General features: G+C 44.9%; 2 protein-coding genes across 3 annotated transcripts; both read left to right on the plus strand.

Annotated features, from left to right (window-relative positions):
• Window positions 1–1,708: 1,708 nt before the first annotated feature.
• LOC306753594 (synaptopodin 2-like protein) lies at window positions 1,709–13,193 on the plus strand (the record flags this gene model as incomplete). The annotated part of the gene is made up of 6 exons (XM_079237482.1): window positions 1,709–1,810; window positions 4,568–4,719; window positions 4,835–5,137; window positions 5,500–5,894; window positions 8,505–8,549; window positions 10,498–13,193. 6 exons carry the CDS (start codon window positions 1,709–1,711, stop codon window positions 13,191–13,193), a joined length of 3,693 nt encoding a protein of 1,230 aa, XP_079093608.1.
• Window positions 13,194–17,336: 4,143 nt separating this feature from the next.
• Window positions 17,337–25,627, plus strand: myoz1b (myozenin 1b). 2 transcript variants are annotated; one of them, XM_079214059.1, is made up of 6 exons: window positions 17,337–17,465; window positions 20,399–20,485; window positions 23,714–23,880; window positions 23,963–24,026; window positions 24,124–24,310; window positions 24,965–25,627. In XM_079214059.1, exons 2-6 carry the CDS (start codon window positions 20,401–20,403, stop codon window positions 25,197–25,199), a joined length of 738 nt encoding a protein of 245 aa, XP_079070185.1. In that variant the 5' UTR covers window positions 17,337–17,465; window positions 20,399–20,400; the 3' UTR covers window positions 25,200–25,627. The 2 variants fall into 2 exon arrangements, with proteins under 2 accessions (XP_079070185.1, XP_079070186.1); XM_079214060.1 differs by having other exon boundaries at window positions 17,353–17,465; window positions 23,960–24,026.
• Window positions 25,628–26,664: the final 1,037 nt, after the last annotated feature.

A 26,664-nucleotide genomic window follows, 5' to 3' on the forward strand; every position in this document is an offset into this window, starting at 1 on the left:
GCTCTGCTCGGGACAAGCTGCGATACCCGGTGGGGGCCGACAAAAAAAAAACTGGAGCCACCGTCGTCCCGAGGTGTTTTCTCACTAATCCCTTCTCGGTATCAGAAGCGGACGTTCAGCGGAACTGCTGCAGCGCTGTGCCACGTCCACATCCGGACACCGCAGAGCGACACCCCCAGGTTCACCTCCTCTACTGTACCAAGAGCACCGCACTGGTACTGGGAGCAGGCACCGTGTGTGTGAGGTATACGCTCAGGTATTGAAGTTTTAAATAATAGTAATAAAAAGTACAACTGTACTCTCCAGTTTTTGTTAAAGTAATTTTGTATTTGGTACAATACTTTTACATTTGGAACTTATTGAGTATTTAATGTGGCCTATAATTATTTTCAAACTAGATTTGCCATAAACACATACATAGCTTTCTTGGCAAATTTATTTTGTATCAGCCAAAATGACAAATTTTCCTCAAAGGTCCCTAACATCGGCACAGGAAAAACTCACCCAAACTCTTTTGATGGATGGATGGATACTTTATTCATCCCCAGTAGGACATTTGTTTGTGGCAGCAGCAAATACAGTTACATAGGAGACATACAAAATATTAAGTATGAGAAATACTCAATATATACAATACAATAAAATAGCAGAGCATATTAAATTTAAGAAAATGTAATAATTTGAATTTCCCCTTAGGCTAAGAGCCAATATGACTTTGGTGATCCTCTCCGTCATCTATAAAATTATTATAATGTGGCAAGAGGCGGCCATCTGAATAGGCCAAATTGTCAGCACAAAACATGGCCGCCAGATTTGGCTACGTTTTTTGGGCCGCAAACTGCTCCACTTCATGGGACTTTGGCCAAGTTTGGGCCCAGCTCCCCCTTGCAATCAGGTAAAATTTGGATTTACTGCACAAACCTGGCATGCAGTGTCATTAGATGATCAGATTTGAGCTGCTGTTGGGCCAAGCTAATACATTCTGCAATCCTCTGCAAGATCAGAGTATTCACCATCTTCCCCTAAAACTGCTTTCCTGAAATAAATAAAAAAATGCTTTATATGTAAAAGCTTCTTGACATCTGAAGGATCAAACATTATATTTCTTCGGAGATCAGCTCTCTAATGGCGATGAATTGAATTGACAGAAAACAAACAGAAATTCCTAAAAATATGTCCTCCTCACATCCCAACCGTCTGTCCTTTAAGGTCGGGGTGCTGTGGGTAGATGAAGACAAATCCGTGAGCCGCCTCAGCAGCGGCTGCTGGCCAGACCGGCTGAGCTGGGGGTCAAAGAGGGAGTGGCTGTTGTGGTTATTTCGGGTGGCTATATCAGCAAGCATCCCATCCTGTACAGAGTGCTTGAGAGTGACATGGCAAGTGTTGAATGCTATAGAGGATGAACACACACACACACACACACACACACACACACACACACACACACACACACACACACATAAACTTTTTCCCCTTCTCACCCTCCCAAGTGCCCACCCCTCCGTCACAGCATTCCAGTGTAAGTAGATGAAAGCCAGCCACCCCCTGTCTCCTCAGGGGTGGAGTGATTTGCCGTGGTCACCGAGTGGAGCGGGGAGGCAGAAGCCTCACTCTCTCTCGTTGATGCTCACAGAGTGTGAGGAACTGAAGAAGGGGAGATCAACTTATACACTGTCACACACACACACACAGCAGGCTGTGAGCGAGGATGGTAGCCGAGGAGATTGTGGTCTCCCTCTCGGGAGGTTCCCCGTGGGGCTTCAGACTGCAGGGAGGAGCAGAGCAACAAAAACCTCTACAGGTGGCTAAGGTACAGTGGAGCCTATACGTGTGTGTGTGTCTGTGTGCATGTGTGTGTGTGTGCAGTATGTATCAGAAAGACCTGCTGCCAAGGTGGTAACATGAGTAGATAGGTTTAATAGAGACAGCAGCTGTTAATTGCGGTCTGAGGCCTTGATGGTCAGTCTTGTGGTTTGCTATGTTTGTTATTATGGTGCTTATAGGTATTTTCTGTTTTTCATAGAGGTATACGTAAACTTAATAGTACTCTTGTCAGTGTTATAATCTAGCTATTTCAAACACAATTAAGTTATTTACTTTGGAGAGCATCCCTGAATTGGAGAGGGATGAGTTTGATGGGCAGAGTCATATTTAAATGCCGATGATCAGGATACCAATCAGGTCGTCTTTTCACATTAAACCTCCCTATCATAGTGTTGTTACTCAGAAAACCGCCACTTTTCTACTGTTACTTTTTGACCAAACGTAATCTTCTCTCTACAACCGTTTTCCCATGCTCATTTGACCACAGCCAATTAAAATGCCCCCTGTTGTGAATCAGTTGCATTTGTGGGTCAAAGAACAGTGTGAACACATGTCTCTGGGTTGATCTTGACTCCGGTTTCATCACTCATCCTGATGGCGATCGCACAGTATCAGAGATAGTAGGTTAGTCTACAGTGCATATCTGTCTATACATTCTATATTATCACTTTTCTCCAAGTCCACAACGACACACACACAGACACACACACACACACACACACACACACACACACACACACACACACACACACACACACACACACACACACACACACACACAGACACACATTTGTCTGTGTAGTTGTCGACAAAACATTTATTTCAAATTAGTCACCGTCACATGTTTTTTTGGATATAATAATCCAATTTAAAGCCCCAGGAATATTCTTTTTTTTCCCAGGTTGGTTTCTTCAAAAGCTTTTAGCGTCTGTGTTTATATTTGTTGACAGTCCAGAATGTTGTCTCTAATAAGAAAATCTATTCTGGAGAGGAGGAATGCGAACTCTCTCACACTGACGTTTAGAGTTGGCCGGTCAACTCATAAACTGTCATAACCTCGAATAAAAAATTGCGGCGGAGTGACTGGCACCAAAGGCCTCTCTTCATCCAGGATTTTCGAGCACAAAAGGTCACCTCTGATGAGAGTTTGATCAGTGCCTGCTTCCTCATGTTAGTGTATGTGTGCGACCTGTCGTTTGTGTGGTTGTGCATACCTCAGATAAGCCGGTTGGGAATGGAGCACAAAGTAGAGGATCAGAATAGCTCATTTAAGAGCGGCTTGGAAGCCCGACATGGAAAAAACCTTTTGTTCACACACACTCTTACACTTTCCTGCCTCATAAAGTTCTAGTGTCATCAGTAATTTATGTTCCCCTGTCACAGTAGCGCCCTGTCTTTCTTCGTCTGTCTAGGAATGTGGTTGATTTTCCTGCAAGGTTTTATTTTGGGTATGTGGGGAACATATGGTGACTGACAGGCATCCCTCCTGGTCCAGACCGGCGACTCAGCTGTTCAAACCCCCTCTTTCACGATGTTCACTTGTGTGTATATGTGTGTGTGTACATTTGTCTGGCTGGGAGAGCATGAGAAAGCTTGTCCTTACGTGTGTTTGTGTGGAAGCCGCATTGGGATTATTGGGTCAAGAGACACCGATAAAGGCAAATACTTGAGACTCCAAGTAGGTGCGGGAACACACTTTCCTCCCCTCAACTCTTTCACAGTGACAAGGTGTGTGTGTGTATCCGTGAGGAGACAGAGTTGAGGGCCTTATCTTCTTCTTGTTGAGGAAACTGCAGTCTGACAGACAAGAATACTCGCCTTCCCATCTATCACCCAGCCCCCCCACAGACATACTTCCTGAAGGATCCTATGACATCATCTCTTGGCGACCTCCAGGAACAGCTGTCTGACTTCATGAGTTATTCTGATACAGGGACAAAGATGGCTGGCAGTGGAGGAGGGATGCCTGTTGCTGAACACTGAACATTCATTCTTATGTCATTTTTTTAGATTCAACTGTATTTGTCACGAAGGAAATTGCTGTTACTTTACAAAGTGAGAAAAGATAAATATTCATGATTCCACAAAGTAAAAAAACACAACTTATTTTACAGTTTAACACAAAAAGTGTTACTATGCGTCATCATGATTGTGCAGGTGACCTTTGATCAGGTTTGAGAGTCTTCCTTTCTTCACAAGGTCCCCAGCGCTTCCTGTCCACATGTCGATATGTCCTTTAGTGTTACTCTGAATCCCACGTTGCTCCCCGGGCTAAATGCTTAGGATGGGTTAGGTGCAGACATCAAAATGAATTTATATCTGTAACGATTAAAATACAATTGGTTTATTAATTCAAATATTGCATCCTAATTGTTTCATGGAATTATCACAATTTTCCAGCATAGCTCTTCCACCTTCAAACCAGTGAGAACATTTCAGACAAAACCTGAAATACCTCTGTGAAATAGCTTTGGCGGAAATTGGTGGTATCAAGCAGGAATGCATCACTCAAAGTGAGAAGTGAGATGTTGAGGGATGATTACTATGACAATGAGTTACTAAAAGTCACCAAGTTTCATATTAAACATTGGAGCATTAAGTTCTCAACTGTTCATGACGATAACAGACTTGTTATCTGTTTCATAACTAATAGAAAGTAAAGATCAGGAAAGTAGGCAATGTTTACTGTGCTTTTAGCTCAGCCACAAGTATTGATATGTGTTATCAACCCTATTCCTCTCAGGTTCGCCGGCGCAGCAAAGCGTGCAAAGCTGGACTAAGGGAGCACGATGAGCTTGTTGCCATTGGCGAGCATCTGTGTGCAGAGCTCAGTCATGCTCAGGCCATGAGCCTCATAGATATGGAGAGCGCTACACTCAACCTGAGGGTTAAAAGGTCAGCGCACGTATACAGGCTTTGTCACGTGAAGACGTTTCAAACAAACAGATACACATTTTGCATTTTGATGCACATTTTGCATGTTCACAACTTGTCCTCTGTGTGTTTCCAGAGGCCCTTCTGGATCCCAGTCCTCATCTTACTCTGGCTGCTCTACACCGCTCCGCACCTGCATGAGGGTCCTGTCTCCCCCCGTGGCTTCCTTGCCCTCCCAGCGCTCCTCCATCCTCTCCCCCACCGGGATGCCCAGCGGCATCACTTCCCCTCCGGACAGCGAGGCGTACTACGGAGAGACAGACAGCGACGCAGACACGCAGTCGCTCACGCACTGGCGCCAACGGCGCACACCTCCTCACACTCGCTCACCTGCGCGCCACGACAACCAAGAGGAGGAGGAGACCTCAGAGATGAGCGGGTGAATAGATAGATGTATACTTTATCTATACCCGAGGGGAAATGTGTGTTACTGTTGTCACAGTAGCAAGCAAAGCTACGTAGAAGACACAACAATATCAGGAATGAAAAATACTCAATATATACAACAAAACAGTATTGATTTGGGAAATTAAATAATAAAGAAAGTGCAAAAATGCAAAGTATATGCAGTGTATATGAAGTGTATATAAGTATGTCAGGAATGCGTACCTCCTGTGCTCAAAGTAGTCTGTCAAAGTTTCTTGGATTAGTCGTTCCAAAAGGCTGAAACATACTGAGGCTTCCAGGGATATTCTTCCACTTCAGTGTTTAATCTTTCTTGTGCTCCGTCTTTCCTCTGAGGTATGAGAGCGCCACAGATCCAGGGGTTTCCATGCAGGGGCAGTGGGAAGTTCAGTGTCTTCCCGGCGTCCCTCGCAGAGAACTCATCTACCAGCCCCTCCAGCCCGAGTGGACCACTCCAGCACACATCCCGCTCACTGTGATCCCTCACACGCTCACACAGACCCCCGATCAGGGGTCGGTGGAGACGGAGGGAGAAGGGGACAGTGGCTTCCAGGAGGCGGGGGGCTGCGGCGGGCTGACCTGCCCGCCTCTCGTGTCCCCTGAACGGGCCAAAGAGGCTCTGCTTTCGGCCTCTGGTAGACATCTGGTGCCCATGGTGGGACCACAGCAGACCCCGATCAGCGATGAGCTCGCCACCACCTACAAGGACAAAGCACGGCAAGCTAGTAAGTGTATATTCTCATCCAAGACGTTTCACCGTTACACATAAATAATCAAGAGAGTACAATGCACAAGGTAAAAGTAAAAGAGGGAAAATACACATCCCCCCCCCTCATCTTCTTATGTCATTCAAATTGTGGAACAAGTTAAATGATGATGGTAAAGTCCTTTCCAACATATTTACTAAAGAAAACACAAACACGCAGCAAGAAACACCAGAAAGTTCATGACAAGAAGTTAAGATGAATCAAGCAACAGGGTCCAAGGAAGAAATAGTCCTAATTTAGAAAAATGCACCATTCAGACACGCTAGAGGCTACCATGATCTTATTAGTGTTTGGTAATTATACAGATTTATCATTCCATCCAACACTAAATACAATTTGGGTCTTGCATGTTAGTTTTTATTCGATCAAGTTTGACGGTGATACACTCGATTTTGACCAAAAACAGGAGCCATGCTGGTTTCTCATGGTCATGCACCTTTTTCAGTCTTGACCCCAATGTTTTTGCTTTTTAATTTAAATACCAAAGATTGTCCGAAGGCATCAGCCGTGCAGCCTCGAATCGTATCAATAGCTATAGATCACCCTCTAGTGGATATTTTCCGCTACTGGAGCATCCAGTTACATTTACAGGCTGACGGTGATGGGGTGAGGTATACCAGATCCCGGCAGAGGTATTCCACCTTTCCCCTCCTCCCCTCTTCTGTCCCCTGAAGCACCAGTCCATCTTTTCTGTCAGTATTCGGATCATTTGTCTCACTCGCTGTATTTATAGGTGTTCAAGCTTCTGATCAACAGACTGGACGTGACTCTGACTTACAAGCCACACAGCTGAATATGTGGTGTATACGTGTGTGTTTGCATGAACGTGTGTGTGTGTGTGTGTGTGTGTGTTTCTTGCCACCTGTGCACAGAAGACAACATACTGCATCAGTAAAATGTCTTCTAGTCCTGAAGCGATTAGTCGAAAATTGAGCCTCTCTAATGTGAGGATGTACTGCTTTTCTCTACTATTGTAAATTACATATCATTGGGTCTTGACGAATAGTCATTCTGAAGTCCCCTTTATGTGTGGAACGTTATAGTGGGTTTTCCACCAGATTCTGACCTTTCATGAGCGCAAAAAATACATTTACTAAACTGAAAACTATGTGGACAGAAGTTTGGGAGAATACTTTAAGGTTGTGAGATGATTACTGTAATAAGAAATAAGAGAACAGAAACTTCAACATAAACAAGACATTTCCTCTTATCTCTTCAGGCCCTAAACAAGTATTCCAATGGAACAGTCTTATGAGGGTAAATGTCACCGAGGCGTTGCAAGTTTTTGTAGTTGGAAACCTCTGAAATATTACATGATGAAAATAATTCATGTAATTTTGAAGGAATAGTTTGACCTTTTGGGATATAAACGTCTTGCTGAACGCTAGATGAGAAGATTGATGCCAGTCTGATATCCCAACTGATTGGCGAAAGCAGCCAATCAGAGTGATTACTCTCGCCAGCGGGCTCCGGCGCCGAATCAACTTGCTCATTCGACCGAAATATCGCTGCAAAGGGCAGACTAACATTGAGGCACACACCGCGAAAACTAGGGCTACAGACGCTCACAGTCGACACTGATGTACCAGGGCCTTTGAGCTCACTAATTGACATGTTATATTTAATATGTGTGTAAAAACGACAGTTATGTGCCAAAAATGAGAAGACGCAAAAACAGAATCAACCTCCTCATCTAACTATCGACTAGAAAGCGGAGGAGTATTTCTCAAAATGTTTAATAATTCCTTTGACTCGTAAAGTTTGATCAACCTTGTCTGGTGAACAACATTTCAACAAGGCCATTGTGGCCTTGTTGAAATGTTGTCTGTGACTTCATGGGAGCGAATGTCGCAGTAATGAAGAATTTATCAAGAGGCCGAAGGCCTGCATGACTTTAGCTTGGGCTTTACTATAGAATGGATGATGACGGAGGCGTTCAGGGACCTGCCCTTTCTCATGTTACACACATACGCACGCACACACACACACAAATTGCCTGTGGATGTGGGAGGGCTACCTCTGCTGCATTCAAGTTGTGTGTCTCTGTGTGCAGTGGTTTTTAGGGTTGAATTGTCAACAGCAGAGAGCAGCACATCAGTAAAGAGCTATGACCAAGCGTTGCTCTATAAACTATAATTGGCTTTCTGAAGTCATACACACACACACACACACACTCAGAAACACACACCACAAACACGCACACACACAGAATGACACTGCCATCTAAATACGCTCTGGTGAGGGGTCTTCCTGTCCTTGTGTCTCTCTCTCTCTTTCTCTCTCTCTCTCTTTCTATGTGTATGAGGCAGAGACTGGACAGGTGTGTGATGCCTGTCAGACAGACAGGAATAGTGGGCTGACATCATGTGTTGGTTTGGGTTGCTGGCCACAGACAAAGGTCTTTACATGGGCTGTGTCCTGGGAGGGGAGCTGGAAGACAGAGACTAAGCGGTGCCCCACTAGGAGCAGAACTGGACTCTGTGAGGGTGTGTGTGTGTGGGAGGGTCTGAGGGACTTTAAGGACACACACTCACACTCACACTTGTGAGATGAGGGAACGCACATCCCGTTCAGGTTCAGACGTAGGTGGACACACAGTCCCACACACTGTGTACGAAGGTAAGACCCATTAAACCCTTTTATTTACACACAGGTTCACTCACGTTAGAAGAAATGCATATCGGTTTTCTTTTTTATTATTATTAGGAGGGCTAATTTATGTGCTATGTCAGGACCTTAGAAAGTTGACCATTAATGTCAAAATGATTTGTGATTGTTTTACTGTAATGGACCTGACTGATGTTCCTCATTTAGATGAGGCTCGGTTTCTCTGCCTGTGATCGTGCATCACATTTGATTTTTTTAATTTATTCTGCTGTAAAAACAAGCCGATGTGGTTATACTGCAGCGCTTTATCAACTTGCTGAAGCTATGTTGTTTATTGTGTGTTGAATATATCATGAAAAAAAGTTACTTGTAGTTATATGTTTGGCCATGCTGTTTCACTAAATGATATCCCGACGGTCAGTAGGGATATCATTTAGTGCAGATATTCATGACTTTGGTGACCGCCTGGTTTTTCCTTTTGTGCCACCATGAGGTTTGTGGTTTTCAGTTAAATGCCTGAAAAATAAATAAAGAGATGGCATAAAGCAAACAGACCTGCACTCATGAGAAAGCATGCTACCTCATCTCTGGCACGGCCATTATACTCTCATTGTTTTTACAAATCTGCTATTTTTGTAAAGTATTTATGTATTGTATTGTAGTGTGCCGTACAGTGTTGTACTATAGTGTTTGCTGTTGAATTGTAATGATAATATTAGGCCACAACATTGCAATAAGCAGCCCAGGGAGTAAAGACTAAATTATAGCTCTCTGGCACAGTTACAATACATTGAGGTGGAAACTGAACTGTTGATAATGTGCACTACCCCAGGTAAATAAATAAAAGCTTTTAGAAGGATTATCATAGCATTTGGTATAGCCATTCATCTTCCCCTCAGGATGAATTGTTATAACTTTGTTGACCTCTTAATCTTTCCTCTAAAGCCATCATTGGGTCAAACCAATACACAGACAAAGTGTAAATAGACTAATGGCATTCTCACCAGCCTCCCGGGCCGCCCACCTCTTAATCTATCAGTCGACTAGTCGTTAAAAAACAACAACCTGGGAGCACATCTCTGGGAAACACAAGATTTAATGTGACTCTTTTGAGTGATACTTTGAGGAGGAACTCAGTTTGACAGATCTGTCGATTAAATCAGCGAATCAATTAGTCAAACAAAATTGAGCGTTAGTCCACTAACTGTTATTCCATTTCCTGAGTTGAGGACAGCTCTATCAGCTCCGCGTGTTGTTTGTGTTTAGTGCTAATTAGCAAATGCCAATATGCTAAGCAAAGATGTGTTAGCGTTTAGCTCCCTGTTCCGCTCTGCATAATGAGTCTAACAGAGCCGCGAGCATTGCTGTTGTTCTCCTTTATATCTTGGTAAGTCTTTGTCATCGAAATATCTAAACAACTTTGCAACTGATATATCAAGTTTGATTTGGGGATTGTGTGTGTGTGTGTGTGTGTGTGTGTGTGTGTGTGTGTGTGTGTGTGTGTGTTTGTTATGTCTCTGTTAGCTTGACTGTATGCAAGTTATGTAGACTATGGAGGCTGCATCATGCTATAGTTATGTAGTGAGGATATTCATGTGAGGTGAGCCAAGATACTAAAAAGACTCAAATAGCCTTTAGAATAACAGAGACACACATGCACATGCTGGCGTGCACACACACACACACACACACACACACACACACACACACACACACACACACACACACACACACACACACACACACACTCCTGTCTGTCACTGAACTCCTCACATCAGCTCCTCGCTGTGATAATACTGTATAAATCAGCCACTGCTCCCAGTCAGTGAGGGCTATCACACTGTTGCTTCCGTTATTTGTCGCCTGTGCCTTGTTTTGTATTAATCAAAAATCCCATTACCGGCTCTCTCACATTTATTTTGGTCTCTCTCTCTCTCTCTTTCCTCTTCCTGTCTTGCAGAGTTGCAGCGTGGGGAGAGCGTGGTGGAGAAACAGGTGAAAGAAGCTCGTACTAAATGCCGCTCTATTGCCTCTTTGCTGACTGATGCTCCCAACCCCAACTCGAAGGGGGTGCTTATGTTCAAGAAGCGCCGGCAGAGGGCCAAGAAGTACACGCTGACCTGCTTCGGCAAAGCAGAAGGAGACCGAGGAGGGGAGACAGAAGGAGACACAGGAGGGGAGACGGAAGAGGAAGGAGGAAGCTCCGCTTTGAGTGGCTCAGAAGTTGACGAAGAGGGATTCTCAGCGTCGTTTGACCCGACGTGGGACACCGGTTATCTGGACCTGCTGGACAGGAAAAGCTCCGCCTGCCCATCATCCACACCAGCTACTCCAACAACGCCAACAGCCAATCACAGCTCAGGGCTGGACATCTCCGCCTATCACACACCAGGACTATTGACTTCAGTCAATCAAAGCCCAGGGTTGGAGATCTCAGGGCTGGAGAGCTCAGCCTATCAGGGCTCAAGGCTGGAGAGCAGCGCCAGGAAGCAGCCAATCAGTAACCGCCCTGCACACATGTCTCCTCCAGCTGTGGCTCTGACCAACGGGGGGTCCATGGCTGTAAGTCGGGCGAGCGTTGTTCTGAACCCACCTTCTCAGATGCCCCTTCCAAGTCAAAATGGGCAACATGGAACCCCTAATTATAGTCCTAACCCTAATTATTGTCCTAGCCCAATAACAGACTCAGATCCTCTACTGAATGCAGGTGTTCTGAACCGCACCGCACGGCCCTTCACCCCGGGGCCTTCCTCCCGTGCGTCTGTCACCTCGGTGATGTTCCGCCCTCCCCAACCCAAACCCACACCGGTGACCATGACGACCAAACCAGTAGCGGCCGTCTCCATGGTGACTATCCAACCCACTCTTCATCCATCTGGGCCAGATGCAAGGAGAGCTGTGTCCAGCACCTCACTGTACATCCCTCCCAGAAATAACAACAGCAGCGTCCCCCCCTCTGTTAACTCTCCCCCCTCCTCTCTGTCTTCTGCACCTTTCTCCCAGCCTGCCACACACACACTCACATCTCCCCCTCAGCCCGCAGTGTATGCTTCCCCCTCCGTCCCATTCTCTCCTCCTGCAGCTCAAGGTAACTTGTTCTGTCCATCACCTGCTCAACCTTTCTCCCCTCCAGCTCCACAGGCATTCTCCTCTCCTCCTGCTCCTTATCCACCTCCCTCCACCTTCATTTCTGCTTCGCCCATCTTCCCGCCACATGTCCCTGATCCGACTCAGGTCTCCTTCCATGCCCAGCCCACCCCTCCTCTTCCTCATCCTCCCACCCAACCGTCTCCATCTGCATCAGTCCACCCCTACGTCAACATGACAGGTCAAGTGACACCCGGCCCCTATGCTGCTGTAGCAACTGCATCGCCACCCCAGGACTCACTGGCGACTCGAGAGGAGCGCGTCTCGGTCCCCGCCCACCGCACCGGCATTCTGCACGACGCCCGTCGTCGCAGCAACAAGAAGCCGATGTTCTGCGCGGTCCAGAACAAAGATATCTCTCCCAACCCGGACTTGCTGTCAATGGTTCAGAACATGGACGACCACTTTGGGAGTGTTTCCAGGGGCCTCCTGGTGGCTCCAAGTGCTGAAACTGGACCGGCACCAAGTGGGGAGACCGGACATGAGTCAGGGCCCGAGGAGGACTGGCTGAGGCTGGGGGCGGAGGCCTGCAACTTCATGCAGGCCCAGCGGAGACCCAGGCCACCTCCTGTCGCTCCCAAACCCCAAACCCCCCAGGTGCCACAGCTGGCGGGGAAAGGAGGTGAGCTGTTTGCCCGCCGGCAGAGCAGGATGGATCGGTACATCGTGGAGCGATCTCCCTCTGTTGCCGCAGTACCTTACTCTCCCGCCCAGACGAGGGAGTCATCACCCACACCTTCTCTCCCTTCCACCTGGAAGTACTCGTCCAGCATCCGCGCTCCTCCTCCCATCAGCTACAACCCCCTTCTCTCTCCCTCCTGCCCTCTGAAGGCCCAGAAGAAGTCTGAGGTGGCAAAGTCTGGGCCAGCTAAAGGGAAGAAAGCGGCCCTCAAGGCTGTGGACATTATGAGCCACCAGCCCTACCAGCTCAACTCTTCTTTGTTCAGCTATGGCGGTGGGGTTCCCATGGATTCCTCCACCTACCAGCAGCAGAAAGGTCCTCAGAAGACAGCGCGAGTGTACGAGGTGAAGCGCTTCTCCACGCCCCCACCGACATCCACGGGGCCCGCGCTCAAAGTCATTGTACCTCGATCGGCTACGACCCTCGGAGAACCACTGTGGTACTCTGACGTCACATCTACTCCGCCCACAGTTGGCCACGCCCCCCACCAACCCTATCAGCCCCAACCCCAGTGGGCCACCTCCCCTCTGTCTCCCCCACCTCCCCCCGCCCCGACCGCTCCACTCCCTCAGCTTCCTTCCTTCTCCGCTGCTCCTGCTTCCATTCTAGTCCAGTCCCCGACTTTCACCCACCTTCAGCCCTCCAACACCGCGCAGGCCAACAGGCAGTTTAAGAGCGCCCCGGATCTGAGTCCCCTGGGTCCCGGTGGTCCCTCTTGGTCGGCATCCAGCAGCAGTCAACCTAACAGGGTCCCCAGACCCAGGTTCAGTACTTCCAACATGGGTCTGCAGCCTTGTGTCTGGCGCCCTGGATCCACTGCACACTGAACAGACTCTGGTTTGGACATAATACACCATGGCTCTATGGGATTTGTTTTTAGTATTGTAACATTGTTATTCAGGGCTGCAGCTTTTTTTTTTTTTTTACCAGCCACGTTTTATCACAAGATCTGTTTGATCGGCCACCCATGTAGCACATTTTATCACCTGCATTTACCTTGTTATATTATCTTATCATTTGGCTGTACTTAGAGGAAACACTGTTTTGCAAAGGAAATGTTGTGTGGAAACCTGAGAAAAGAAATTGAGATCAACTGCAGATTGAAAGGACAGAAAGAGATGCTGGAGAAAACTGAAATAAAGTTTCTGTAAATCATATTGAATGAGGAAGAATTAAGTTCAAACATATAAAAAAAAATGAAGAATAGAGAATGTGAAAAAACAAGACTGTTGTGAGAGAGATGTGGTCGAGGATAGAAAAAAGATGAAAAGGAAAGCGCAGATGAAGTGACAAACTAGAAACAATGTGTAAAAGGAGCAGATTTGACTCAAACCTTCACAATCTGTTGCATACAGCAATATCGTATAACGTTGATTTACTAACACATTTGAAGTAGCTACTAGTGTAATTCCCCCTGTTATATGTATTCTACGGATTTGTGTTTGATGAGGATGGATTTTTTTCCGTTGCACTCTGCAGCAGTGTGTGCTTTGTTTTCTGTAGATGTTCATAGGGCGAAGAGCACAGCTGCCAGGAAGAAGGGAAGCCTTTTACAGTAGCCTTGATTTCTAATCTGTTGATATGAAACAAGAGATGTATAACATGTCTGTTTAGCTGTTTTCCACAGAGACATGCGGCTGAATAAAAATAGACATGACTCACCTCAGCTGTCACTCTGTTTCTCCCTGTGTCGCATGCTCCCACGGCGCTCCAGTATCTCCTCCTCCCATTAGCTTCTACCCTTTTCTCTCTTTCAGGCATTTTCCCCGTATAGTCTAATATCTTAATTGCTCTCTCGGGATTCAGTCTGTGAAGTAATAGTTAAGGCGACAAGACAATGTGACTTTAAACTCTGACCACATGGAGGCACTGTAGGATGTGCCATCCAGACATGCTGCACCACCAGTTTGAGGTCTCCTCCCTTCATCACAGATTTTACATGATGAGAAAGTGAGGGACATTTATTAAGTTAAAGCTAAAACCAAAACAATGTGGTTTTCCTTTTATATCCTACCCTTTTCATAATCTTAAATGACATTTTCTAGATCCTAACTGTTAACGCATTTTATATTTAGTAATCCGGCTGAATGGTGAACAAAAAAATAATAAAAAATACAGCCATCCCTTTTCTAATTCTTCTATTTTAGATTAAATGTCTGATAATTGCAGTTGAAAACGTCCTCGCAAGATTGTTGTCCGCCATTTCAGAGCAGTTACATGACAGCCACCTGATGGCCTTGGAGCTGTGAAACCCAACCATGGACACGGAAAGGGATCTAACCTCCGACCCCTTGACTGGGATCAGGTGACAGATGGGGCTAACTTTAGCTGCTAACTTTAGTCCTGTTCAGGTCCGCCGGTAAGCTTAGCTGCTGTGCTAGTGGAAGGTACAAAAAAATTCACATTCAGATTCATTTTTCTGCAAACTAGGTCACTGGATTTTAGAAATACATAAAATCTGGAACTGCACTTATAGTAATAACTGAAGTGGCTCTTTCAACTTTTGGCCAAATTTACCAAATTAGTTCCACAATCCGCCCTCTTTCGGTCTCTCTCCTCCTCTCTGTTAATTCCTCTCTCAATCAATTACACACACACACACACACACACCCACACACACACACACACACACACACACACACACACACACACACACACACACACACACACACACACACACACACACACACACACACACACACACACCATTTCCCCTATTTTCAGAGCAGTTAATCTCCACCTATTTGGCCTGGTGCTAAACTCTTAATTCTGATGGATTTTTTTATTGAGAGTGGAAGGGAAGCGTTACCTCGTACATCCTGTCTCCTCCCGCTGCTCTGCCAAAGAGGCGCTTTACTCCCAGTCTCGCATCGAGTTTCTGGGTCAACAGAGTTGAGTGTTTGGGGACCGGGGTTGGGGTTTAGGGGCAGGTCAGAAAATTAACAAATATTGGTCATTGATGATTTTAAAAAGATATTTGATTTGAAGAATTTCTTGTTTTCTAATTTGTTACTAACTAATCTGTTCGGTTTAATAAAGATATTACGACTAGGTTATTTGTAATAACCAGCCATCTTTGTGGTGAACCATCTAATGGGAGTTAGATTCACTGATAGATTTATGATCCAGCAACACACACATCTGTATCAAGGCCACCTGGCCCGCTCAGTTTCAGGACGACCAAACTGCAATGCAGCGGCTAACGTAAGCTAGACATTAATTTCACTACACTTGCATGAGTGAGAGCAACGGCTCTAAAGGTGGACTAATCCATGACATTTTATAGTTTCATTTAGCAACTTGTTAGCCACCGCCTACTTTAAGACACATAAAAGCTTCAAAATTCACAAAAGGTGTATCTGCTGGCGAATTACAGCGTATAGGACAAATGCTAGCTGCTATATTTTACTTTGTTTTTTAAAGGATATGGCAAACTTGTTTTCACATCCAACAGCTCCACATTGTCTCATTGTTTTCATATTGTCATTTGATCAATTGTTATTGTAAAAAATATAGATAATAGGTGCTTTAAAGATACACTTTCTGATCAGAGTCATCATCCAACCCATTGAAGAAATTATTGTTATTACTGATGATCAATCCTGAACAAATATTGTAGTGTCAATGTGACACAGCAGAAAAATATAGAGCCCTTTCGCTCCCCCCCCCCCCCACACACAATTGCACAAAAGTAAATTTAAATCATGCAGACGGTGACTTACTACACTGGTTAAATCTAAAAAAGCAGCGGACTGACAAGGAACTGTGACTGACTTGATGATACAGATAGCTGCCGGCACAAAGGTGTGAAGTTGCAAAGGTTTGTTAGTTGAAGGAGTACGTACAAAGAGACTATGAGAGGGGGAGGAAAACACATCCACAAAAGCATGAATGCCCTTAAGCACGTAGAACTGACAGGGGAAGAAAGCAACTGCTGGAAAGATGTTTTCTATTCTCTCCGGTTGTTTGTCATGTATTCAAAAGCCCCTGTTCCCCTGCAATTGGAAGACACATCATTCATTTACAGGCTGGAGTTAATTTCATTAGAATTTCAGGATTTTAAAATGTGTTACTGTTGATATTAATGATATATAATACCATGATAGTAATACACAGCTCCTCTGGTTGTGCAACCTGTTCTCATCCCAACTCATCACATACTGATGATACTCCGTCGGGACCCTTGGCATCACTTGCTAACGCACTGGGGAACCCAGAGCGACAAACTAAGACACTCCACTACGGTCGCAGTGAACATGTGTTTTTTGTTGTGAATTTGAAGAAAAAAAAGATAGTGGTTTGGGTTAAAATTCTGCTTGTAAAGGTAAAGTGAAACTTAACGTTTTGAGTTACCGTGATGTCTAGTGAACTGTCAGTCACAAAGTAGCCGCCCTAAAGTGTACCTTCTTCATTATCTATTTTACTCTAAATGGGACCATAATTAAATACATTAACATCATCCTGTATTGAAGACTTGGAACCAACGATTGAGACCATACATTCATGTTTACAATGTTTACTGAGGTATACATCAGTGACTTCTATACAACCATGCTTATTGTTGCAACCAGAGGAGTCGTCCCCCGATGGATACAAGAGGCTGCCGCCTGGGTGAGTCCTGTTTGTTTGACAACGCGTTGGTATTTGACGCCATGCGGATGAGAACGTGCCGGGTTGTGACAAAATCTAGGCTGAGGACCAAATGTGATAAAGTAATTAATTTTTAAACAGCCCAGGTTACCATTCAAGTTGTCTTTACATTTCAACATTCACCTTTCCATAACTTTCTTTGAAAGTAAAACATTACAAATCTTTATCAGTTTCCTGTTGTTCCTCATCCTACCATTCTCTGAACTTAAATCACCCCCACCTCCCTCTTTACCCCCGACTCAATCCCCCCCTCCCCCTGAAGCCAGATCCATAGCACCCGAGCAGCCCTGCTGATAGGGTTTCACTCACTCCAAGGCGAAGAGGGCAGGCAGTACAATACAAGCTCGAGGACACAAACCTACCTGGAAATCTATATTCCTCTTCCTCTGAGCCACACCTTTTCTGGGACTTTCTGGTTCCTGTGTCTTCCTGTGGATACCTGGTCTTAGGTAAGGCATTAGAGAAGGGATCATGCGTGACAGCTCTCTCACACGTGCCTTGAGTTTTTGTGTATTATCTTCCGCTGCTGGTCACTGAGTTGTCAAATGTTTCTTGTTCCTTTTTAAGTACGATGGAGATGTTTACAGATCAATTTAATTCCTGGGGTCAGACGATTTGGGCTGCAGGAAAAGCCCCCATCTGTAGCCTGTGTAGGCCGCTGTAACTTAATGAACTAATGGATGAGGGAATCAGAAGCAGAGGCTGGACATATTATATTTGACTGTATGTTACGTTAGAAGTCACAGAGCTTGCCCAAGAAAGGCTTTACATCATACATAGTTCAGCAGATAAATTATAGATTTGCAATTTCTTGAGTGAATTAATTTAAATATCAGTTAAACTAAAGACAGCCAGCTGGTGGATGACTTTCCTGTTCTTACTGTACCCAGCACTGTGGTAGGGGAGGAATGTGGCCCTCTGCAGTGGTCTTTTTAGTCCGCCGGTATAGATATATGTGTGTGTATGTGTGTATTTGGGAATGTGCTTACTGATGCCCTTCCTTCCCAGCTGTCCCCTCGAGATTTATCAGGAGCTAAAACCGGCTGGTCGTGGGGGGGACAGGAGCGCCTTTTCACTCACAGAGCCGGTAACAGGACCCAGGCCCTCATGCACAGCAGTGTGCCTCCATCTTGCCTTTACCCAGAACATCCCAAAACACCTGTAATCTCCAGTTTTTAATCCACAACCATGCGGCTCCCATTAATCACAAGGAAAAAAAGCAATTTGAGTGCAAATCTGTGTTTTTGTGTGCTGGTGCATGTATATGTGCAGTACCAGTCACTGCAGTGCTCGCACAGGTCTGAATCGCAGGCTAGGAAATGGGCCTCAATTACAGCAGATGAAAAGCAATTACATGAACTGTCTCCCCGCAGACGGGCCCTGCAGCTTTTTCTCTTATACTGGGACTCACCTCAAGCCTTGCATAATTGCTTTCGACCTGCGCAAGAGGCAGCGGCATACTGCCGGCCCCCATTTGAGTGGTTAGTCAAGAGAGACGCGGGCTGCCAATGGGAATCAGTGTCCTTGGGGGCATGCGCGGGGCTACGCACCATGTTTAAAGTGTGCTGAAGTTAATTAGGGAAGCCAGCGAGGTTCCGGTTGGAGCTCGCTAGAATTTAGGACGTGATGTGCAACTTTATCAGACAGACAAAATATCTTGGAAATCAATTGAGTTTTTTTGTGAAATATTTATGGACATTATTTGTTTGTATCATATTTCACTTCTGCTAATTTTGTCATGCTCTCTGCTGGACTCCTGAGAGACCAAATACATTTACGCATTTGGGGGAATCATTCTTAAAGTCATGCTTTACAGTTTAAAATCCAATTAAAGTCCATTTGTTGAAAGAGCATCAATCTGACCGGGTCAATTTATGGACGGAGAACCAAATAAACCAAATGTTGAACAAAACGCTTGATTGGAAAATGAAAGAGATACAATCAAATACATGTGTAATACACAAAGTTAAAGGCTTTATCATGTTAATAATGAGTGAGTGTCATAAACTCAAGCTGATAATGTGACTGAGCTGGTGTATTCATTGCAGCTTAGTGTACCGACTTTTTCAAAACACTTTGAATAGTCTCACCCTGGATTTCAGGACACTGAGCACATGGAGAAGCACAACGTTGAAACCATAAACTACGTTGTTTGTAGAAGTCCTTGAGAACGACACATAGGTGTTGTTTGTCAGTGCCTTCACAAACATCACTGTTAAAAATAAATCTCTTTTATGATGTGACAGCGCGTTGATTAAAGTTTGATTTTAAGTTTTGGAACAAAAACAGGAGAATGTAGTGGCTTAAAATGACTTTGTTGTCATTGTTATAATAATTAACATGTGGGTGTGGTTAGGGAACAATCCTGGTCATGATGAAACAACAAGAAACCGGAAACAAACAGCAGTCTTCTGCGTTAAAGTCCAATGTTTTGTTGATCCATCCATCCGCCTCGACTTCATAATCACAATTCCTGCATCGGCAGTTTTGTCATCTGAACGATAACGCATGGGATTGTGGCGCCTATGGAAACAACTGATGGTGTCTCTCGTCTTCGGGGGGCAGTCTCACTTCAAGGAGCTAAATTCTAAATTCAGAGCACATCTATGTTTGAGGGATTGCCTCAACACGGCTCTAAAAATAGAGAGGGCTGAAGGGCTCCTAGCTATAGGTGCTAAAGGCATTAAGACTACAAACAACAGCAATAGTGCTGGCAGAGCTAACAGCGTTATACTTTGTGTGGGTGGTGGAGGGCTTACTCGTGCATGATGACGGGACAGTACAAACACACACACACACACACACACACACACACACACACACACAGAAGTAGAGCGACTTTATTCCCTGCTCAGACATCACTAGATTTGCGCTGCTATATTATTTAGCACCTTTAGCACCTTTAGCACTAGATATGATCCCCTTATAAAGTTATGGCTACAGTTGGCAAATCATTAAGTATTTACACCTCCAGCAGATTTGAAGCAACATTCATATAGTAATGTTCATGTTACTGATCACCTGAGGAAGGTAAATCCAATATTCCCTCTCTTTTATCTCCATTTTTGGTCTCCACCAACTCCTGAGGGAAATATCTGTCTCTAAATTTTTCTGCGACAATTTCAACTTTGTCAAAATATATATTCTGACTAGTGCAGCACTTTTCTATTTCTGGTGAAGGTGAAAGTACATTTTTGACCTTTGAAGTTTGACAAAAAGATCCTTCTCCCAAGGATTGAGGATTATTAGGACCGCACTCAAATAGTGAGTCTAAGAAGTGTGGAATTTTGGAGACTATTTGGACTATAGGTGAATTTTTCTTTTGGTGTAAAACTGGTCAATGATGATGATGATGATGATTATCATTTTTTCTGTCCCTTAGCCATGCCTCTCACTGCTCCTGCACCTTCTAACAAGAGGAAGAAGGCCATCAAGATCATCACTGACCTGTCTTGTGTCAGCCAGAATGGTAAAACACACACACACACACACACACACACACACACACACACACACACACACACACACACACACACACACACAAACATACACACACACACACACACACACACACACACACAAGCGTAGCATACCAAACACAAATCCACACTCGACATTTAAACATGAAAAATGCATCCTCATTCCTTGAAGACCTTCCTCTATCTCCCTTGTGATCTGATTATCCGGTCCAGTAAATGTCAAATCCATTTGTAGGTTTCGCTCTGCGGCGTCTGCTATCTGCACAGTCGTGTTACACGTGTGTGTAAACTGAACTGCCTGGGTGAAAATCGCTGCTTATGATACTCCAATTAAATGCATGCACGCACACGCGCACAAACACACGCACTTGTTCCAAGCAGCAACACAATATCTAACATGCATGTGGCATCTCCTGGAGGGATGTGGATCATTATCAGATGGCAGAGTAGCCACAAATCTGTCATCATGGGAGGCAACACAAAATACCAGCCGGTGGTTCTGCTCCCACCATATTAGTTTGAGGCGTCTGAAGTGGCAAATGTTTCATATCTTGGCATCAGTTATTTAAATAAATACAGCTCATACATTAACGCATACACAATCCAATATAATTATAATATAGTAATGCAATAATATATAAATCACACATGGGGCATTTTCTGTATAATGAGCATTTGAAACGTATGTTGATAATATTTAACAGTTTTTCCTGAGTAAGATTTTGAATGTCGTACTTTTACTTGTGTGATGGAGTAATTTGACACAATAGTATTTTTTTTGCATCTAGATATTTCTTCCACCAATGAGCATTGTGCAGAAAAAAAATGCAGAACTTTAAATCAACAAAATAATCCAGAATTAACGAGATAAAAACAAAAGAAATGGAACTAGCATGACGACACTTTGTCTTGTTTTCTACATTTACTTGCTGCATATATTACCAACCACAATATATTCTCTGCCCACCCTTGGGCATGCTATCTGCAATCGGAGCAGGCGCTGAGTGTCTGTGCACCAGCTTATATCTGCCATTCAACAATCTGTTGATGTCGTCCCCCATTTGTGTCGCTGTGCCGTTTTTCACACCGCTCCCTCTGCCACCACATCTGCAGTCACATCTGTATTTTTCCACCAGTTTGTTTTCAGTCAGTCAGGAGCTTTCCCTGCTTATCCCTTTTTTTTTCTCCAGTTAATGCCCACTCATCTATCCTTCATCCCTGCCACTGACAGTTGTCACATGCCTGTATGCTGTCCCTCTGTCCGCCCCCTGCCTCTGTCAGTCTGTCCAATTTCCTCCCAGTCAGCAGCCAGCTCCGGTTTCACATTCTTCCGAATTAACACTCTAATCAATATCCCCATGGGAGAGTTCACTCTGCTCAGCAGCCTCAATTATTCTCTCTCTCTCTCATACACACACACACACACACACACACACACACACACACACACACACACACACACACACACACACACACACACACACACACACACACACACACACACACACACACACTTGAACAAGTCTGATTTATGAGGTACTGCTAACAGCTCTCTGCAGCATTGCAATGCCAACTCCCTGCTTTATAGATGTGTTTGTTTGTGTGTGTGTGTGTGTGTGTGTGTGTGTGTGTGTGTGTGTGTGTGTGTGTGTGTGTGTGTGTGTGTGTGTGTGTTGGTTTATGGCTGGACTCCAGGTGTTATGAGTGATATCAGAGTGTATGTGGTGGATGAGGAGAGTGTTTTATGAGGAGCTCTGTGGAGCTGTAAAATCCATCAGATCTCTCCATCACTGAAAGAGAAGAGCGGAGAGAGAGAGAGAGAGAGAGAGAGAGAGAGAGAGAGAGATAGTCAAACCCCTTGTGTTATAAGGATTTCCCTCCATAAGCAGCTCTGAAAACCTGCCGTGACATTCCCCAGTGCCCTTTTCTTCCATACTGCTTTGGCCTAGTAACCTCTACAACTCCCCTGGTCTCCAACACACACACACACACACACACACACACACACACACACACACACACACCCTCTAAGGCCGTACATGAGGTTTCATCTCTATTTCATCTCAACAAGGACAACATGGAAGCCAGAGGATATAAATTCACCCATCTACAGTCCTATCCCTCCCTCAGTTAATATCAGATATATAGTGGAAGGTAAACCCACCTTTTAATTTGCAAAATGGGCTGATAAGAGAGAGAGAGTCCAGCTCAGGGAGCGCATACCTCCTCTGCCAAAGCTTTAATAACAAAGAAATGCTTACAAATTGTTTGTCTAGAGATGAATCAGATTGCTTTCATTCAAGTACATGCAGTAATTTACGAGAACATGTTTTAAGAAAATCACATATTCTTTAAAGGAATGGCTTGAGATTTTATGAAATATGCTAATTGAGTTTATTACCAAGAGTTATGATACAATCAATACTTTTCAGGATCGGAATCAGAATCACCTATTGGCCAAGTACGTTGCACATACAAGGATTTTGACTCGGTGAAAGGTGCACAACAATAAACAGAGACATAGAATATAACAATAAGGAATATAATAAAAAATAATATATAGAAAGAAACTGTCGTGAGGTCTTGGTCCTGATGGACCGCAGCCTCCTGTCAGAGGGAAGGGACTCCAACAGTTTGTGTCCAGGGTGAGAGCGGTCGTGAAATCTTACCTGCCCGCTGCAGGGTCCTGGAGGCGAACAAGTCCTGGAGGGACGGCAGATTGCAGCCAATCAGCCTCTCAGCAGAGCAGATGACACTGATGGAGGAGCAGAGGACGGGCTCAATGATGGCAGTGTAGAAGTGCACCATCATATCTTTGGCAGGTTGCACTTCTTCAGCTGTTGGTGTACAGGGAGAAGAGCAGAGGGGAGAGAACGCAGCCTTTGGGGGGAACCGGTGCTGATGGTCCGAGAAGGCTGAGACGTGTTTTCCCAGCTTCACGCGCTGCTTCCTGTCAGACAGGAAGTCTGTGATCCACTTGCGGGTGGAGTCGGGCACGTGGAGCTGGGAGAGCTTGTCCTGCAGAAGAGACGGGATGATGGTAGTGAAGGCAGAGCTGAAGTCTATAAATAGGATCCCGGCGTAGGATCCTGATGAGTCCAGATGCTGGAGGATTAGATTAGATTATCTGTTAAAACCACAATGTACCTTTTCTCTGCATATACCCTTTCCGTATTCATTCAGTCCCTTCATGTTGTCCTCCTCCCTCTCCGTGTCAGATGATACATCAGACCCCGAGGCCTCTGAGCTGGACCTGGGCACCAAGATCAAAACGCCAAAGGACACCATGCTGGAGGAACTCTCCCTGAACACGAACAAGGGCTCCAAGATGTTCAAGATGAGGCAGCAGAGAGTGGAGAAGTTCATCGTGACCACCGAGAACAAGGTAAGAGTGAGTGTGCGTCTGTGAAACGGTGGTGTTTATATAATATGTGTGTACTGATCAGACTATATTTGTCCTCCAGCAGAACCTCGAGAACCTGCTCATATTCCCTCCCCCTGTTGCACCAAAGCCCGAGAAGGCAAAGGAAGGTGGGGGTCACAGATGTACTGTTTATTTATTCCCTTTGCAGGATTTTCTTTCTGTTAAGAGTGTGCGTTTAATCTCCCTGGTTTTCTACTGTCTCAGTGGCGGAGGAGCCGATGGACGAGGAGGCGGAGAAGGAGAAGAGGAGGAAGGAGTATGCACCCACCTACATCTCTCCATGGGAACGGGCCATGAAGGGCAACGAGGAGCTGACAGCCACCATGAAGGCCTCCATGCCGGGACCCATCCAGATGCAACCAGAGCTGCCTCTGTACAAGAGCTTCAACAGGTCAGGCTTTTCTCTGCAGTTGTTTCAACCCACTTTAAACCAAAACCACAATCTTTTCTCACGTTTTTTTGATGCCTATAAATGTGAAGACAGAAGCAGGTGATTGACAGGTGTTGCTGGACATCCGTAGGAGACCCCACGAAAAATGAGGAATAACTTTTTGCGACATATCATACAAACCGTTGCATGAGCAAATTACATGACAAAAACGTTGAATTCAAATGACTTGAAATAATTTGTGACTTGAAATAAAGTGACAAAAAAACGTGAATTAAATAATGTAATATTTGTTTAGCAAATCATCAATGCAACAAGCAGACAGTGTTTATAGACTGTGGCTCAGTGGTTAGCATGCCTGTCTTTCAATCAGAGGATCGGTGGTCCGAGCCCCGGCTCCGCTAGTCCATGTCGATGTGTCCTTGAGCAAGACACTTAACCCCGAATTGCTCCCCGTTACTGTGTCTAAGGTGTATTGTAAAAACATTAATATAAATTGCTTTGGATTAAAATGTCAGCTAAATGTAATGTAATGTAATTTAACATGAGAATTCAAACATAATCATTATTTGAACTTATTTTACATGCAGGCTGTCGCCGTTAATGTTCACCCTGGCGTTACCTTGAGCTTCCTATTCCTCCATCTCCTCTCCCCAGGACGGCGCTGCCATTCGGCGGCTTCGACAAGGTGCCCAAGACGTTGACCTTTGAGCTCCATGAGCTCAACGATGGCTCCGAGGAGCCGGAGTCCATGGCCGGCCTGCAGGCCGACATGCGCTCACGGCCCTCATTCAACCGCACGCCCATCGGCTGGGTCTGCAGTGAGGACAACCCCAACATCCACATGGACCTGGACAACATCCCCTTCGACGGAGAGACGGACGACCTGTGAACACACACACAAGCGGTGCATGCACTGGAACTCATAAACACACACAAGCATACACTCTCACATGAGGGGATACATGCGAGCATTAGATACAGTTCATAATCTAGACAGCATGCACTGACAATATACGCACTGTTAAAACTGCTGAGGCGCCCAGGAACATGAAAATGTAACAGAATAAATTTTTAACCGTGTCCCTCGTCTTCGGTGTGCGTTCTAGTCTTTTCATCCCCAACTCTGACTAGGTTTTACTACGATTTAGTAGACTGTAAGCTATTGTAAGGCCTGTGTGAATAGATACAGATGAGCATTCTGCACTCTTATGACAATGTATTTATGCAATAAAGTTTGCCTTGACAGAATGTCTGTATGCTTCTGATGCACAAGTGTCATTAAAAAGGACAACATCTGATTATTAAGGAGAAACAAAATGCTGTGACTTCTGTGACTTCTTGACAAAACAGTGTGAAGTATTTTGTGTACTACTAATCACAAGGTCCAAATTAATGAAGTAGCTGATTAGGGCCCTACAGCCAACAAGCAAAAATGAAGGGCCTTTGTTCCTTTTTGTCATAATTTCAGTTAAGGGGCTGAGCTGGTAGCCACGAGGAGTCGTTTTCAAAAGGAGGGTTTATTTTACTCAAAAAATACATAATGTATATCAAAGTTCTTGACCCATGAAAGAGGCCAACTAGGCTCAGACTTTAATAAGTTAACACAAACTGAACAGAACTCAACAAACTAAACTGATCTGACAATGACACAAATTAACCACACAGTGGAACATATACACACAATGTCTGATCCGACCATTTTTGAAACAAAGTGGTAACACAAGGACAAACACTACCACCTGCATAAACAACACAGGGCAGCTATCAGTATGAATATGAGTAATTAACCAAAAACTAAAGCAACAAGCAGCATAAGCAAATAAACAAAATATATGAACTACACATCCCAATTCCCTCTGGATGTAGCTTGCACTTGGTACATTCTGATTGGCCACTTCCTGTATTTAAGAGTTAGGTTATTTTAATCTTTTGCTGGGGTCAGACAATATGCTTCAGCAGCAGCAACACCCTATGCACTGGAAAATCAAAAAGAAGCCCTCCACTCAACACTTTAAATCCTCAAGACCCCCTAAAGACAAAGCCACGTGCCTCTCAGTGTTCAGGCTGTGACTGTATTCTGGTGGCAGAATGATATAAATCAAACAGATGTTCTGCATGTTACATCTGACAGTGGATGTGTGTGTGTGTGTGTGTGTGTGTGTGTGTGTGTGTGTGTGTGTGTGTGTGTGTGTGTGTGTGTGTGTGTGTGTGTGTGAGAGAAAGAGACAACAAAAAGAGTGCGCGCTTGCTCAAACAGGTATAGGGCCACACGGCCAGCTCCGGGATGACATCACCACCGTCCTCGCACTCCTTTCCCCTCGTGCCCAGAAGACGGCGGCATCGGGCTGACCTAA

This window comes from Taurulus bubalis, assembly GCF_910589615.1.
Source record: "Taurulus bubalis genome assembly, chromosome: 2".
NCBI lineage: Eukaryota > Metazoa > Chordata > Actinopteri > Perciformes > Cottidae > Taurulus > Taurulus bubalis.